A 12,939-nucleotide genomic window follows, 5' to 3' on the forward strand; every position below is an offset into this window, starting at 1 on the left:
ATACTTGTCTGCTCAGATGTGAAGTTACCTATTGATACAAAGTATTTCCTGTTTTCTAAGTATGTCTTGAACCAGTTTAGTACAGTTCCTGAAAGACCTGCCCAGTTCTCCAGTCGTTTGAGTAATATGTTGTGGTCAACTGTATCAAATGCTGCACTGAGATCCAGTAAAACTAAGACTGACATTTTTCCACTGTCTGTATTCAGACATATGTCATTAAACACTTTGGTCAGAGCGGTTTCAGTGCTGTGGTTCTGTCTAAAACCTGACTGGAAGGCATCATAGCAGTTATTCTGTTTTAAGAAGTAACTGAGCTGTTGAGAAACTGCTTTTTCGATGATCTTACTTAAAAATGGGAGATTTGAGATCGGCCTGTAGTTGTTCATTTGTGTCTTGTTAAGATTGTCCTTTTTCAGTATAGGTTTTATTACAGCAGTTTTTAGTGATTCTGGAAACACACCTGATAATAAAGAAAAGTTGACGATCTGTAACAGGTCTGACTCTAAAGTCTTTGAGACCTTTTTGAAAAAACTTGTTGGCAGGACATCTAAACAGCAGGAGGAGGAGTTCAGTTGACCTAAGATGTCCTCCAGGTCTTTGCTGTTAATCGGGTGAAACTGTTTCATGGTGTTTAAACAGTTTTTTGGTGGACACAGTACATATCCTGGATCTGCTGTTGATGTACCAATTGCTTGTCTAATTTTTTGGATTTTTTCTGTGAAGAATTTGGCAAAGTCATTGCAGGCCATGGTCGAATGAAGTTCAGCTGCCACTGACACAGGAGGGTTTGTTAGCCTGTCAACTGTAGAAACTAAGACCCGAGCATTATGGCTGTTTTTAGTGATGATGTCAGAGAAGTAGGACCTCCTTGCACTTCTCAGTTGTAAATTATAATTGTGAAGTTTCTCTTTATAGATGTCATAATGAACCTGGAGGTTTGTTTTTCTCCATCTGCGCTCAGCTTTCCTACACTCTCTTTTTTCATTTTTCACCAGTGTGGAGTTTCTCCATGGAGACTTTTTCCTTCCAGAGATAACCTTCACCTTAATGGGAGCAATAGTGTCCATTACATTTAACATGTTAGCATTGAAGCTATTGACGAGCTCATTGACTGACCCTCTGGACAGGTCAGGTGTTAATGGGAAGACCTGGTTAAAATTGCACTACTGTGTTCAGTTATACACCGTTTTGTGATCACTGTTGTTGATATATTTATGTGGGCTGAGATTTTACTTTCAAAGAAAACACAGTAATGATCAGACACGCCCACATCAGACACAGTAACCTTTGAAATGCTCAGGCCTTTGGAGATCAGTAGGTCAAGAGTGTGTCCTCTATTATGTGTGGCCTCTGTTACATGCTGAGTCAGCCCAAAGTTGCCCAGAGTGTTACTCAGGTCTTTAGTCCCTTTGTCCTGAGGGTTGTCCACATGGATGTTAGAATCCCCAACAATAATTACACAGTCAAAATCAACACAGATCACAGACAGCAGTTCACTGAGGTCATTAAAAAAGTCTGTGCAGTATTTGGGAGGCCTGTAAACATTAAGAAACACAACTTTGGATGGGGCCTTCAGCTGTAAAGCCACATATTCAAAAGACTGAAAACTTCCAGGAGATAGCTGCTTACATTGAAATGATTCATTAAATAAGACAGCGACCCCTCCTCCTCTCCTGCTCACCCTGGCCTCACTGATAAAACTGTAGTTAGGAGGGGTCGTCTCGATGAGAACAGCTCCACTGTTACTTTGGTCCAACCAAGTTTCAGTTAAAAACATAAAATCAAGGCTGTGCTCAGTGATTAAATCATTAATTAAAAATGTTTTCCCAGCTAAAGATCTAACGTTTAATAAAGCCAACTTAAGTGTTTTAGAGGCATTACTTGTCCCCTCGTGTTTGGGAGCAGTCTGTGGCACACAAGGTATGTTTACTATGTTTAAAGATCTTTTAGAGTGCAGCTCTCTGTGTTTTGACCAGGCCACATGTCTCCTTCTGTCACCTAAAAGTACAGAGATTTTAAAACCTTCTAGTAAACAGGGTCCCAGCTTCTCCTGGGAAAAGTCACCACTGCCATAATCCTCGCAGCCCGGACCCTTCACACATCACACATCAGACTGCGGAGACAGAGCATGAAGGTGGTAAGAAGGAACTAAGGGGGGCGAGGCTGGGCAATGTGACTTCGATTGCTCTGTTGAGGGTGGGGCTTGATGGCGAACAGTGACTTACAAGTCACTGTTTTTAGTTTACTCCGGGATGGGGCTGGATATCGGGCGTCCTGCACCACCCATCCGATCGGGAGCATAGCGGAGCCATTTCTGCACTGCTTGGGCGAAGGCAAACTCAGAAACTGCATTTACCCCCACCTGCTGAGTCAGGCCATCTAGGGCAAAAACAAATAAGCAAAAAAATAAAGAGAAAAAAAAGAGAGGCCCAATTAGAGCTTAAATATGAACAACCTCTTGTAAAAAAAACAGGGAGAATACTTTGGGATATATTATACATTTGTTTATATTATTTTTTTTTTCTCTTTCTTTCCCTTTTTCCTTTTTTTTTTTCCTTTCTTTTATTTCACAGCCGAAGATACATTTTTGGACTCATTTCACAGCTTAAATGTACTACTTAACCTCAATGTACAGATCATCTGTAATCCTTCTCTTTTCTTTCTGTCTATATGTATAATATATATGTTGATGTTTATGTGTACAAAAGGAAACCTCTTAATAAAAAAGACATTGTTTAAAAAAACAGGGAGAAAGCCTATAAACCCGCGTTCCCCAACCCCCGGGCCACGGACCGGTAACAGAGGCCCGGATGTGAAATTTATGAATAGGGTTTAGGGTTAGTTTTTTTTTTTTAATCGTTAACTCTGTTACCCTGGGTCTTTTCCCGTGTTATAGTTGTGTCTCTTATTTTGAAAGAAATATTTACAGGTTACCATAGTGACCAGAGAGCATTAAGGGGCGGAGAGGATGATGTTACTCTCAATGTTGTTGGCGCATTTCAGGAGGACGCTGCTAATAAAGTTGCGCAATTTTACTGTGAATTTGCTGAATTTTATTATTATATTTACAAAATACCACAGTTTTTGTCTTGGTCATATCATTTTAATTTGTTGTATTTATCCACGACAACATGAAGGCCGGTCTGTGAAAATATTGTCTGACATTAAACCAGTACGTGGCACAAAAAAGGTTGGGGACCGCTGCTATAAACTAGTAGGCTGATTAACATGAAAGTCACAAGGCTGAAATCAGCAAGCTACTGCCTCACTTTGTTCACCGGTGTGCTATATTTCATGATCTGCTTGGCTGCAGGACTAAACATGGGGCCTGAAATTACACACATTGTCCTAAGCATTTTCCTGTATCCCTCAACGAGGACTGGGCTAAGGTAGAAATAAGTCTGCCAAATTTATTTATTTTTTGCTTCCAAGGTGCCACACTACTTTGTTTTGTTCGCAGTCATAGTTTCCGGTCTTTCAATATTCTTTGGAGAGTCCCAAGTACTAAAACCCTGGTGATAGCAGTCCTTTAAGAGGGTCAAGAACCCACTAATGATCATGTATCTCATCACATGAAAGGTGACTTTATCAAGGTGTGAAAAAGGGTGTGTCATTATCAGCAGAGGTTTCAGGTGAAACCATTGTGAGACCTTGCCTCACCCTATTATGTTACCTATTGAGATCAGCTAACGTGAGATGTTGGTGGGCTTTAAGGTGCCTGTGAAGAGACTTCAAGAAACTCTGAGTGTTATTAGCTGAAAGCTCAGCATTTGCGGCTTGGCTTGTCCAAAGAAATTTTTGGTTGTCACTCCAATTCAGCGGTCCCAAATACATAATTAAACTGTCAAGCTGAATCATGAAAAATGCCAGTGTGATGGACATAACTAGAATTTTTTTTACCAACAAGGTGATTCCCACAGAGCTATTAGCTGCAAATTTGGCACGTCTTAGCATTGTGTGCCAGGTATCCTTAAAAAAAAGGGAAGAAACTGAACAAATGGAGGACAAAAGAAGTGGAAGACCTAAAACACTATCTCCAGGTTAACAGGACATAAAAGTCATGTTCTCAAGAAAGAGGCAAAAAATCTAGCAAAGACCTGACACAGGAAATGACAGATGCATGTAGCACTTCAATTGATCCACTCTATTGGTTCACTGAAGGCTCATAAAACTACAATAAACAATAAAACTTACCAAAGATGCACTTGCAGAGCACTGTCTCTTTAAATGCCCTTTTTTGCTTGGTCTGGTCCTTATTTTTTCTCCCAGTCCAGTTAAGTCCAGAGGCCAGCTCATTTGTAATGGCATAGGCTAGTATACGACGGACTCGCACCTCCAGTGTGGTCCCTCCAATCAAAGAAAAGCGTCTCACCTATCAAAATATTTTCAAAAATTGAATTATTGTGACTTATGTTTTAAATGTGTATGAATATGCTTGTGAGTTGATATGAAATAATTGAAAGAGACAATGTTTTTTTTTCCCAATGCTTAATTTTCCAGAGATAATAGGAAATATTTTGGTTAATTCCTATTTGTTGGATCTTCCGATGATAGCATGTTGATGTATATTCAAGCAGGACATACAGCAGCAGGCAATTTTAAGAAGTTGAACCAAATTGGACAATTTATAAAGTTCTGAGTTACAAAAGTTACATAAGCTTTAAGTACCTACCATTGTTTTATTTGCTTCCGGTAACTGCAGAGTTGCCTCTGCATTGTTCAGCTCATCCATATTATGTAAAGGCAAATCCAGAGGCAAAACGCCAGCATCAACAGGTTCATTGCTGCAGGATTGACGGAAGGCTCTGAACTCCTCACGGAGGTCCCTGACTTCTCTGGTCAGCTCTGTCACCATAGTTAGCAGTTTTTGGAAGGCTGCATCTGTTAAGAAGAACAATAAAACTGGCTTGTGATAAACCAAATCAGCATTGTGATGAGAAAAAAACAACTATATCCATAAGTTATGGTTTCACATTTTGATTTCAAGTTTAAGTAGTTCAATCAGGTCAAACTGTTTACAAGTTTATCCCTTTTGCATGTAGATGAAATCCTATGTAAAATTTCAAAGTACCACATTTTAGAATTTGCCTTTTAAAAGTTGACTCACAGAGTCTCTGGAATCTAAAAAATCAAAATAAGATGATATTTAATAACATAAATTAGTGTTTCGATGGTAAAATTACAATGAAATTGTGATGAAACTAATTTAATCAAAGCATACTTTCATTATTCAACGCAGACTCTATTTGCTGGGGAGGTTGTATAGTTGTGTAGGTTGGTGTGTTGGGCTGGAGCGGTGAAAGGAGCCGGTAGCTGGCCAGGGCATCGTGATGGTTGCTAGTAGTGGGTTGGGAGGCAGACTGCAAACTGGTGGAGGCTGTTCAGAAAAATGTTTAAAAAATAAAAGCTTACATAAAATTTATCTACAAAGGTTCATTTCCTCACACACACTAAACATTACAATATACTATACCTGGGGGATTCGGTCATCTACAGAGGAATTTCCTATTTGAAGACTTTTTGTCAGGTTTCAGAGCCCATCACAGTACAGAGATGGCTTTAGTGAAGGTCTCAAATGATCTTCTTTCGTCCCTGACAGTGGACTCATGTCCTGCTACACCTCAGTGCAGCATTCAATACTATTGGCCATAGTATTTTATTACAGTGATTAGAACATGCTGTAGTTATTTAACTTACTTAAACAGCTACAGCGCTTCAGTGTTTTGAATTCTCTCTCTCTAATAGACTCCAATTTGTTCGTGTAAATGGAGAGTTCCACAGGGTTCTGTGCTAGGGCCAATTCTGTTTACATGCTTCCTATAGGCAATATCATTAGAAGGCAAAGATGGCATAACGCACACCAATTTGTTAAACTGCAGGAATGTGTTAAAGACATGAAGACCTAGATGGCCTTGCATTTTCTGCTGCTCAGTTCATATAAAACTGAGGTTATTGTACTTGCCCCTTAAAAATCTTAGGAATATGGTACCAAACCAGATTATTACTGTGGATGGTATTACCTTGCCCTCTAGTTGCACTGAGGAATCTTGAAGGTATTTTCAAAGAGTATATGTCCTTCAATGTGCATATTAATCAAATATTAGGGCTGGATTGCGTGACCCTTCATACTGCCTTAAGATATTCTGCAATATGCAGTTAGGCTACCGGGGGTTTCCATGATGCACGTTCTTTTTCACTCACTGTATTGTTGTGGAGTCTTTATCTTACAATATATACCACCTTGAGGCAACAGTTACTATGATTTGGCGCTAAATAAATAAAACTGAATTCATTTGTTTTTTCTTGGTCGTTGTATGTATGCCATAGGGCCTCTATTGTCTTAATTAAATTACATAGTATCAATTAAATATATCTTTAGACATTATTTATTAGTTTAATGATTTGAATTTGTTACAAAGTTTAATTTTCAGCTAACTCCAAGTCTGCCAGAGTTTTTTTTTTTAAGGGTAAAGAAAGTTATCATAGCAACTATCAACTAAAACACAGAAGCTGCAGATACTGTGATCACAAGTTTGTACTTTGAAGCTAAATTTGAGGCTGATCGAGTTAACTTCAAGTTCAAACCTGGGTTTTCAGTATTATGAAGGTCATTCACATACGCTGGTATGGTAACTTGTGGAACTAATCCAGGCCTACAGACCAATCCCTTCTTTGGTCTACAGATGGTAAGAGGGTTCCAAGTTGTGATCTCCCATAAAGTCTGCTACAGCTTATCCTTGTATTTTTACATGCTGTGTGAAATGTGCCATTTCAGCTGGCTACATAATTATAACCTTCATTTCCCAAATTCAATATGTAATAAGTTCTTAGTAACTAATAAATGGGTAAAGTACAATAAGCCCAAAAAACAGATTTTTATGAAGATGCAATTTTCTACATACAATTTTTTTATAGCTGTGTGCCTCAAAATTATAAATGGAAAAAGAAAATTGTCACAGAATCCTTTTGAAGCTCTCGAAATTTATTGCTAGTATGTTTATAGCTTCATTTTTGAGATGCAATCATTTTAAATGCATTAACAGCATTAAAAACTAAAACAAAATGTACATGTGAAACATTTGCAAAGTTACAATATATCAAAATAAACAATTTTCAACAGTAATCAAAGTTTTAAGTGTCAGGGAAACTTGTATACAGAGAAGCATGAAGTCAAATTTTAATTTTCAGTACCCTTTAAGGAGTTGTGATACAGCTTGTGACAGTTCCTGTCAACGATAACACACAGAGCCACTCTACATGCCTCACACATGAACGGAGTGCACTTCCGACACAGTTTGCACTTCCTTCGCCCCTTTGAGGCTTTATTATGGCCAGATGCCCCTTCAACAATGGCAACAGGGATGTGCTGATACCTCTCTGGGACCAATTGTAGGGGAACCTCACAGAGCTCAGTTATCAGCTGTTCCAGGAAGGCCTGGTGCTTCACAGGCTGCTCCTCCAGTCTGCCACACAGCTCCTTGCTGATTAAGTAGCTGTTTGTTACAGCAATGTCAATGAAATGATATAGCACCCTCACATACCACGCCCTGCTCTTTCTCCATGAGGAATAGTAGCCAATCAGCTGGTCTGACAGGTCAGCTCCCACCATATAGCTGTTGTAGTCTTTCACAGCCGATGGCACCGGCACCTCGACTACTCTGCGTTTTCCACCAACCTTACACATCCTTTTCAGAGTGTCCCCTGAGAAGGCAGTGTGCATGGTGGAGCACACACTCACCTCCCTTGTGTCCATCCACTTGATGAAAATGAGGGCTCCCTCTCTGATCCACCTGACTGTCCCTCTTGGAGATTCTTTGGTCAAGGAATTATCTTTGGTTTTTGGGGTGCCGATTCTCGTGTCCCGAAATGTGCCGCATGCTCCGAACCCCAGGTCGTGAAGGTGGCGGAACAGTGCTGGGCTGGTATAAAACTTATCACAGTAAATGTGATATCCAGATCCCAGGCAGTTTTTGTTGACGAGAGACACCACTGCATCAAATGACAGGCCCCTCCCGGTTGCCAGAGTGGACTTCCTTGTATAAACCTTGAAGTCAAAAATGTACCCCGTGTTGTCAGACAACACAAAAAATTTTATCCACCTCTTTTTTTGCTTCATGTTTTTCTTTAGGGCAGTTTTGGCTTTGGTCGGTACCATGCGCTCATCCACAGAGAGGTTTTTCTGGGGATGGTACACCGCTTTGCAAGCTAACCGCAAACTGTCATACAGGGGGCGTATTCTGTGCAGGCAGTCATAATCATCGGTGCCTTTTTTGCGGTCGTTGAGTTCATCTTCAGCAGGGTCACTCATATGAATGTTCCAGGTGATGAGGAGGAACCGGGTTCTCGACATTACCTTGCTAGGATACGGCGCATAAAAGATGGAACTGACACGCCAAAAATTCCTGATATTTGGCAGCTTCAGAATCCACATGTACAGTGTCAGGCCAATGTAGCGATAGAGTTCAGCCTCTGTGAGCTCAGCCCATTTGAACTTTTTACCTGCAGCAATATTTTTTGCTGCATTTTTGTTTGTGTTTGCACACAGTGTTTTGACAGCGGCCCAGTTAAAATACATCTTGAAGAGCTTAGATGGAGATGGATTGGTCAGATACTCTGAAAGAGGTAGTTGGATACCTGGCGTTCTCGTGGGCAGGAAATGTGGCAGGGGGTGTGGCAAGTTGTCGGGGTCCTTTTCACTTTTCCAGGCAGCTGCATCACCAGAGAGTGGCTCTGACCTAGAGCGCTTGGCTTTGTTTGCTGAAGGCCAACTCCTCTGACTCCTTAATCTTCTTCTGCCTCCAACCAGAGTAGTGGCGGCTTCGGTTTCTTCTTCTTCTTCTTCCTCCTCCTCATAATCATCATCACTTCACACAAAGAAGTTGCACAATGTTAGAAGAATTCACCATGAGAATAATATAATGATGTATATTTAATGCTGCATAGTTATTTTCTCTAACTCAGAAACAAACAATATTTCATAAATGTATACGTACGTGTCATAGTATGGATACATTTCTTCACTCAAGTCAGTTTCATCATCACTATCAGCAGAGTCCAGCCCAGAGGAGTGGACAGAAAACCCATCTTCGTCCGGCACTGTTACAGAGTCAGAATCTTCGTGTTTGAGGGGTCCATTTTCTTCTAGTTTGATAATATCGTGTGTGTCCGGACCTGTGGGAGAGCGCAAAAAGTCTGTGGTGAGTGTGGGCTGTATATTTCTAATGCTTTCTAAGGTCTGCTTGGGTCCCGATGATGTAAATTTTTGTCATAACACAATAAGCAGAAGGGGCCGTGCCTGCTGGCTCATTATTTTGTTAAAACCGTATAAGTGTAGTCAGTATATTTCACACACTGTTGTAAACAGTGAAAAAGCGTTCTCGGGTTAAGGTGAGCCTGACTATGAGCCTGGGCTCAACCAAGAGGTAAATGCACTATATATCCACTACACGATCCTACATCAATCATATTTTCCCTATTAAGACTGTTTTAAGTTTTATATACCTGTGCAGTGCAAGTCTTCCTCACGTTTCCAAATGTTATCCAGGACTCTGAACCGCTCTTTCCCGGTCCAGACGAAGATTTCTTCAGACTCCTGCTTCACTATAACCTTCGCTATTTCCTGACCGGTGCAGACTTCCTCCTGTTCCTCTTTAATCTGTGGTTCTGGACCATCCTCGCTCAGACCAAAGTTCCTCTCCTGGTTATGGACCTGCGGGTCATTCAGACTCTCCTCTTCCTCACACTTCATATTGCTGTAGGGGATCTTAAATGATAAGGGGACATAACAAGAAGGTTACTAATATGATGACAGATGTGAAGGCACATCTGAGCAAATATATTCTAGCAAGTCTGTACACTGTGAGCATGTTGCTCACAACTTTATTAGTGCAAAAAAAAAAAAAAAAAAACCCATCAATGTATTTTCACTTAAACAAGCAGCTGTTTTTATGTGCGTTAAAGTTATATAAAAATTTAACAGTGCAAATGCAAATTCCTTGCTGACAGTTTCACCAAAAGGCATTTCCAGTGGAAATTAGCCGACATATCCTCAGCATAACCATGTATAATATCCACAAAACGCAAAAAGAGGTTATACAGACACAATACGGTAATATTATGTTCAAGTAAGACTGGGCGATATGACCCAAAATTCATATCTCGATATTCTTTAGCTGGATGGCGATATACGATATATATATCTCGATATTTTTTAAAGCCATAAAGTAAGAACAAAAAGAGAGTTCTTAGTCAAAACTGCGTCCCAAATCTCACACAGGCACTTTTATTAACATACAGCACAGATGTACAAGAAATAAATACTCAGAAATAAATTATCAGCATTTATTAAATAATAATGCTTAGTTTTCTGTCTTCATTTATGTTGGAAGTGGTAGCAGAGCTGTACGTTTTAATTAGTTTCAAAAATCTCTCAGTCAGAATATGTCATGTCATGTTTAGGTGGAAACTAGCGAGCTAACTTCCAGTTAACTTGTAACTCCGTTAAATTTAATAACTTCTGTTTTCATGGTGTAACTTAATTGTTACACCCGGTAAAGCAGCAACGCTGATCATTTTATTAAAGATGAAAGAATTTAGACTGTTTTTAACTCTCAGTGTTCCTTTGACTTTGGGACCTGAAGGGGATGGAGTACCGCAATATGGATTTTAGGCCATATCGCCCAGCCCTAAGAGAGCCAAATTTGCGGCTCAAGTAACATAGACTACATTGATATAAACGATATTGTCACATCTCATATAAAAATATATCGATATATTTTAAAACTCAATACATCGCCCATTGTGAAGCACAGCACGTATCACTCCACAAGGCTCCTGCTTACGATGCCGTAATGCTTCGACAATCCATCAAGCGGTGCGGGTTCATAGCTTAGCAAAGTTGTACTAAAACATTTGACACATTTTCGAGCGCCGTGTACCACATAAAATCGTTTCGAGGTCAGTAAACACAACCAGAATTCAGTTGCAGCTTCTTAACGTTGCCCAACATTATACCAGTATTACCGTGAATGGTATGATATGGCCCAGCCTTAGTCCCAGGTATTTAAAACCTAGTGGGAGCTGTCCATTAAGAGGATCGTTGACCCACTTTAGGGACTACTTAAGTGAGTCAATGATCATTGACAAGCCATGGTGTGAAAAAAAAAGGCTATGGGTCATTATTAGGGCTGCCACAAACGATTATTTTGATAGTCGACTAGTCACCGGATTAGTCGACTAATCAGATCATCATCCATTGAACGTAAAAGTACAGCTTATTGCACCAGCAGCATCTGCTCTTATATAACTATCATTAGCTTACAGCTTTAAGTGTTTAAGGTCTGTGCTAACTAAAAATAAAGACAAGATGATAGTTAATTGAATTCTAATTAAATGTGCAGATTGTTTCGGTGGAGTTTAATAAACTCAGCCGATTTACTCAGGAACAAATAAAATACTGAAAAAAGCCAAACAATAACATTTTTAAGTTATCTAAGTGACTTGTATATGTTTAACCTGAGTAGGGCGGTGGGTTTGAAAACGATCTGCCGGGAGTCCGGTGCTCTCATGGCCCCCGGCTAGCTATCGAGCTAGTGGGTAACAGACGTCTCCGAAAACGTCGGAGCGCTTTTGAAAATATGTGGTGTCTTGATAAACTGAGCAGATATTTGAGGTTTACACAGCTACATTCTCGCCTGAAAATATGTTAAACGTTTATTTTGTGACCCAGAAAGAATAATAAGAGTAATATTAAAACTAACTAGCTGCCGCCATTGTTGACAACTGCGCTGGGCCGCGCTATGAATTCTGGGACACAGTTTCTTCTTCTTCGGGGTTTAACGGAAGCTGGCATCCTTGTACATGCAGTGCTGCCATCTTCTGTTTCAGTCCGTTATTACACTCTTAAATCCTGCTACTTATTCCTGCTTTTGGGATCTTACAAAGCTTCAAATGACGCGTCGACTATTAAATCAGTCGTCGACGATTTTGATAGTCGACGTAATCGTGACTAGTCGACTAATCGTGGCAGCCCTAGTCATTATCATAAGAGATTTTGTGTGAAAGCATTGGGAGACCCTGGCTCAGCCCATCATGTGCCTACTGAAATCACCTCACCGGTTTAGACATTTCTGCTCAAAGATAGTCGTTTACCCCACATATCCACATCACAATACAACCCCTTCACACGTGTGTGACGCGCGCGCACGCACGCACACACACACACACACACACACAAATGGCGAAATGTAAATTATGTAACTGGGTAAAAACAAATGTTTTTTTCTCTTTTTCTACGTTTTCAATTCCGTTGCGTGCTTTGTCTCCACACTACTTCCTGTTATTGGGGGAGCGCGGTGCGCACAGTCCCTTGGCCTTACAGATCTGCAGGTCCGCAGAGATCTGAGCAAAAGCAAATACTGAGCGAGGGGCTGTGTAAATGGATAAAAGCAAACACTGAAATAAGTTTTTGCACGCAGCAGTGAATTTTGTTCGCTAAAAGTTAGCCTTTCTTCGCTCAAAAAAAGTTTTTCCTCAAAAAGCAACACTCGTGCTGGCAAATTCTTTTTACGTGCGCTCAGACGAGTGGCACAAAAATAACGCCATAGTAGACGGTGAGTAAATCTAAAAACATATCTTCGCTTTTCTTTAAAACTCCCGCCTTTGTGCTCAAGCGTTCTTTTTTACCAGTGGTTGTCGTTCATAAGTCCTGCAGGGAAAGACGTAGGATACACGTTTCGTAGAGGATCTTTTAACATGACAGTTTTACATACCTGTTATCTCAGATATCCAATAGTCTGCATTCACGGATGATTTCTTCATCGAGCTTTAGTAAGGTTTTAGATTTCATCGCCTGCTGCACCAAGTCTCTCCGTAAATTCTACTGCGCCGAACAGCGATAACACCGCGTCACTTCCGTTTTTCTTCTTCTTCTTCTTCTTC

At 40.3% G+C, this 12,939-nt stretch overlaps 1 protein-coding gene across 2 annotated transcripts in view; it reads right to left on the reverse strand.

The window, feature by feature from the left end:
- Positions 1-12,933, reverse strand: part of LOC101482609 (piggyBac transposable element-derived protein 4) — a 14,127-nt gene extending 1,194 nt beyond the window's left edge. The window contains exons 1-8 of one of the 2 annotated variants that reach the window (XM_076877105.1): positions 12,771-12,933; positions 9,502-9,763; positions 8,994-9,171; positions 8,635-8,864; positions 5,222-5,377; positions 4,673-4,881; positions 4,195-4,372; positions 1-2,379 (exon numbers count right to left, since the gene is read on the reverse strand). The exon at positions 1-2,379 is cut by the window's left edge and continues 1,194 nt beyond it. In XM_076877105.1, the coding sequence (XP_076733220.1) occupies positions 2,243-2,379; positions 4,195-4,372; positions 4,673-4,881; positions 5,222-5,377; positions 8,635-8,864; positions 8,994-9,171; positions 9,502-9,748 (1,335 nt within the window). In that variant the 5' untranslated portion in view covers positions 9,749-9,763; positions 12,771-12,933 and the 3' untranslated portion in view covers positions 1-2,242. Of the gene's footprint in view, positions 2,380-4,194; positions 4,373-4,672; positions 4,882-5,221; positions 5,378-6,951; positions 8,865-8,993; positions 9,172-9,501; positions 9,764-12,770 lie in introns of those variants that run through there. The other variant, XM_004576067.3, reaches the window with a different exon arrangement.
- Between the last annotated feature and the right edge of the window lie 6 nt (positions 12,934-12,939).

This window comes from Maylandia zebra, linkage group LG18 (assembly GCF_041146795.1).
Source record: "Maylandia zebra isolate NMK-2024a linkage group LG18, Mzebra_GT3a, whole genome shotgun sequence".
NCBI lineage: Eukaryota > Metazoa > Chordata > Actinopteri > Cichliformes > Cichlidae > Maylandia > Maylandia zebra.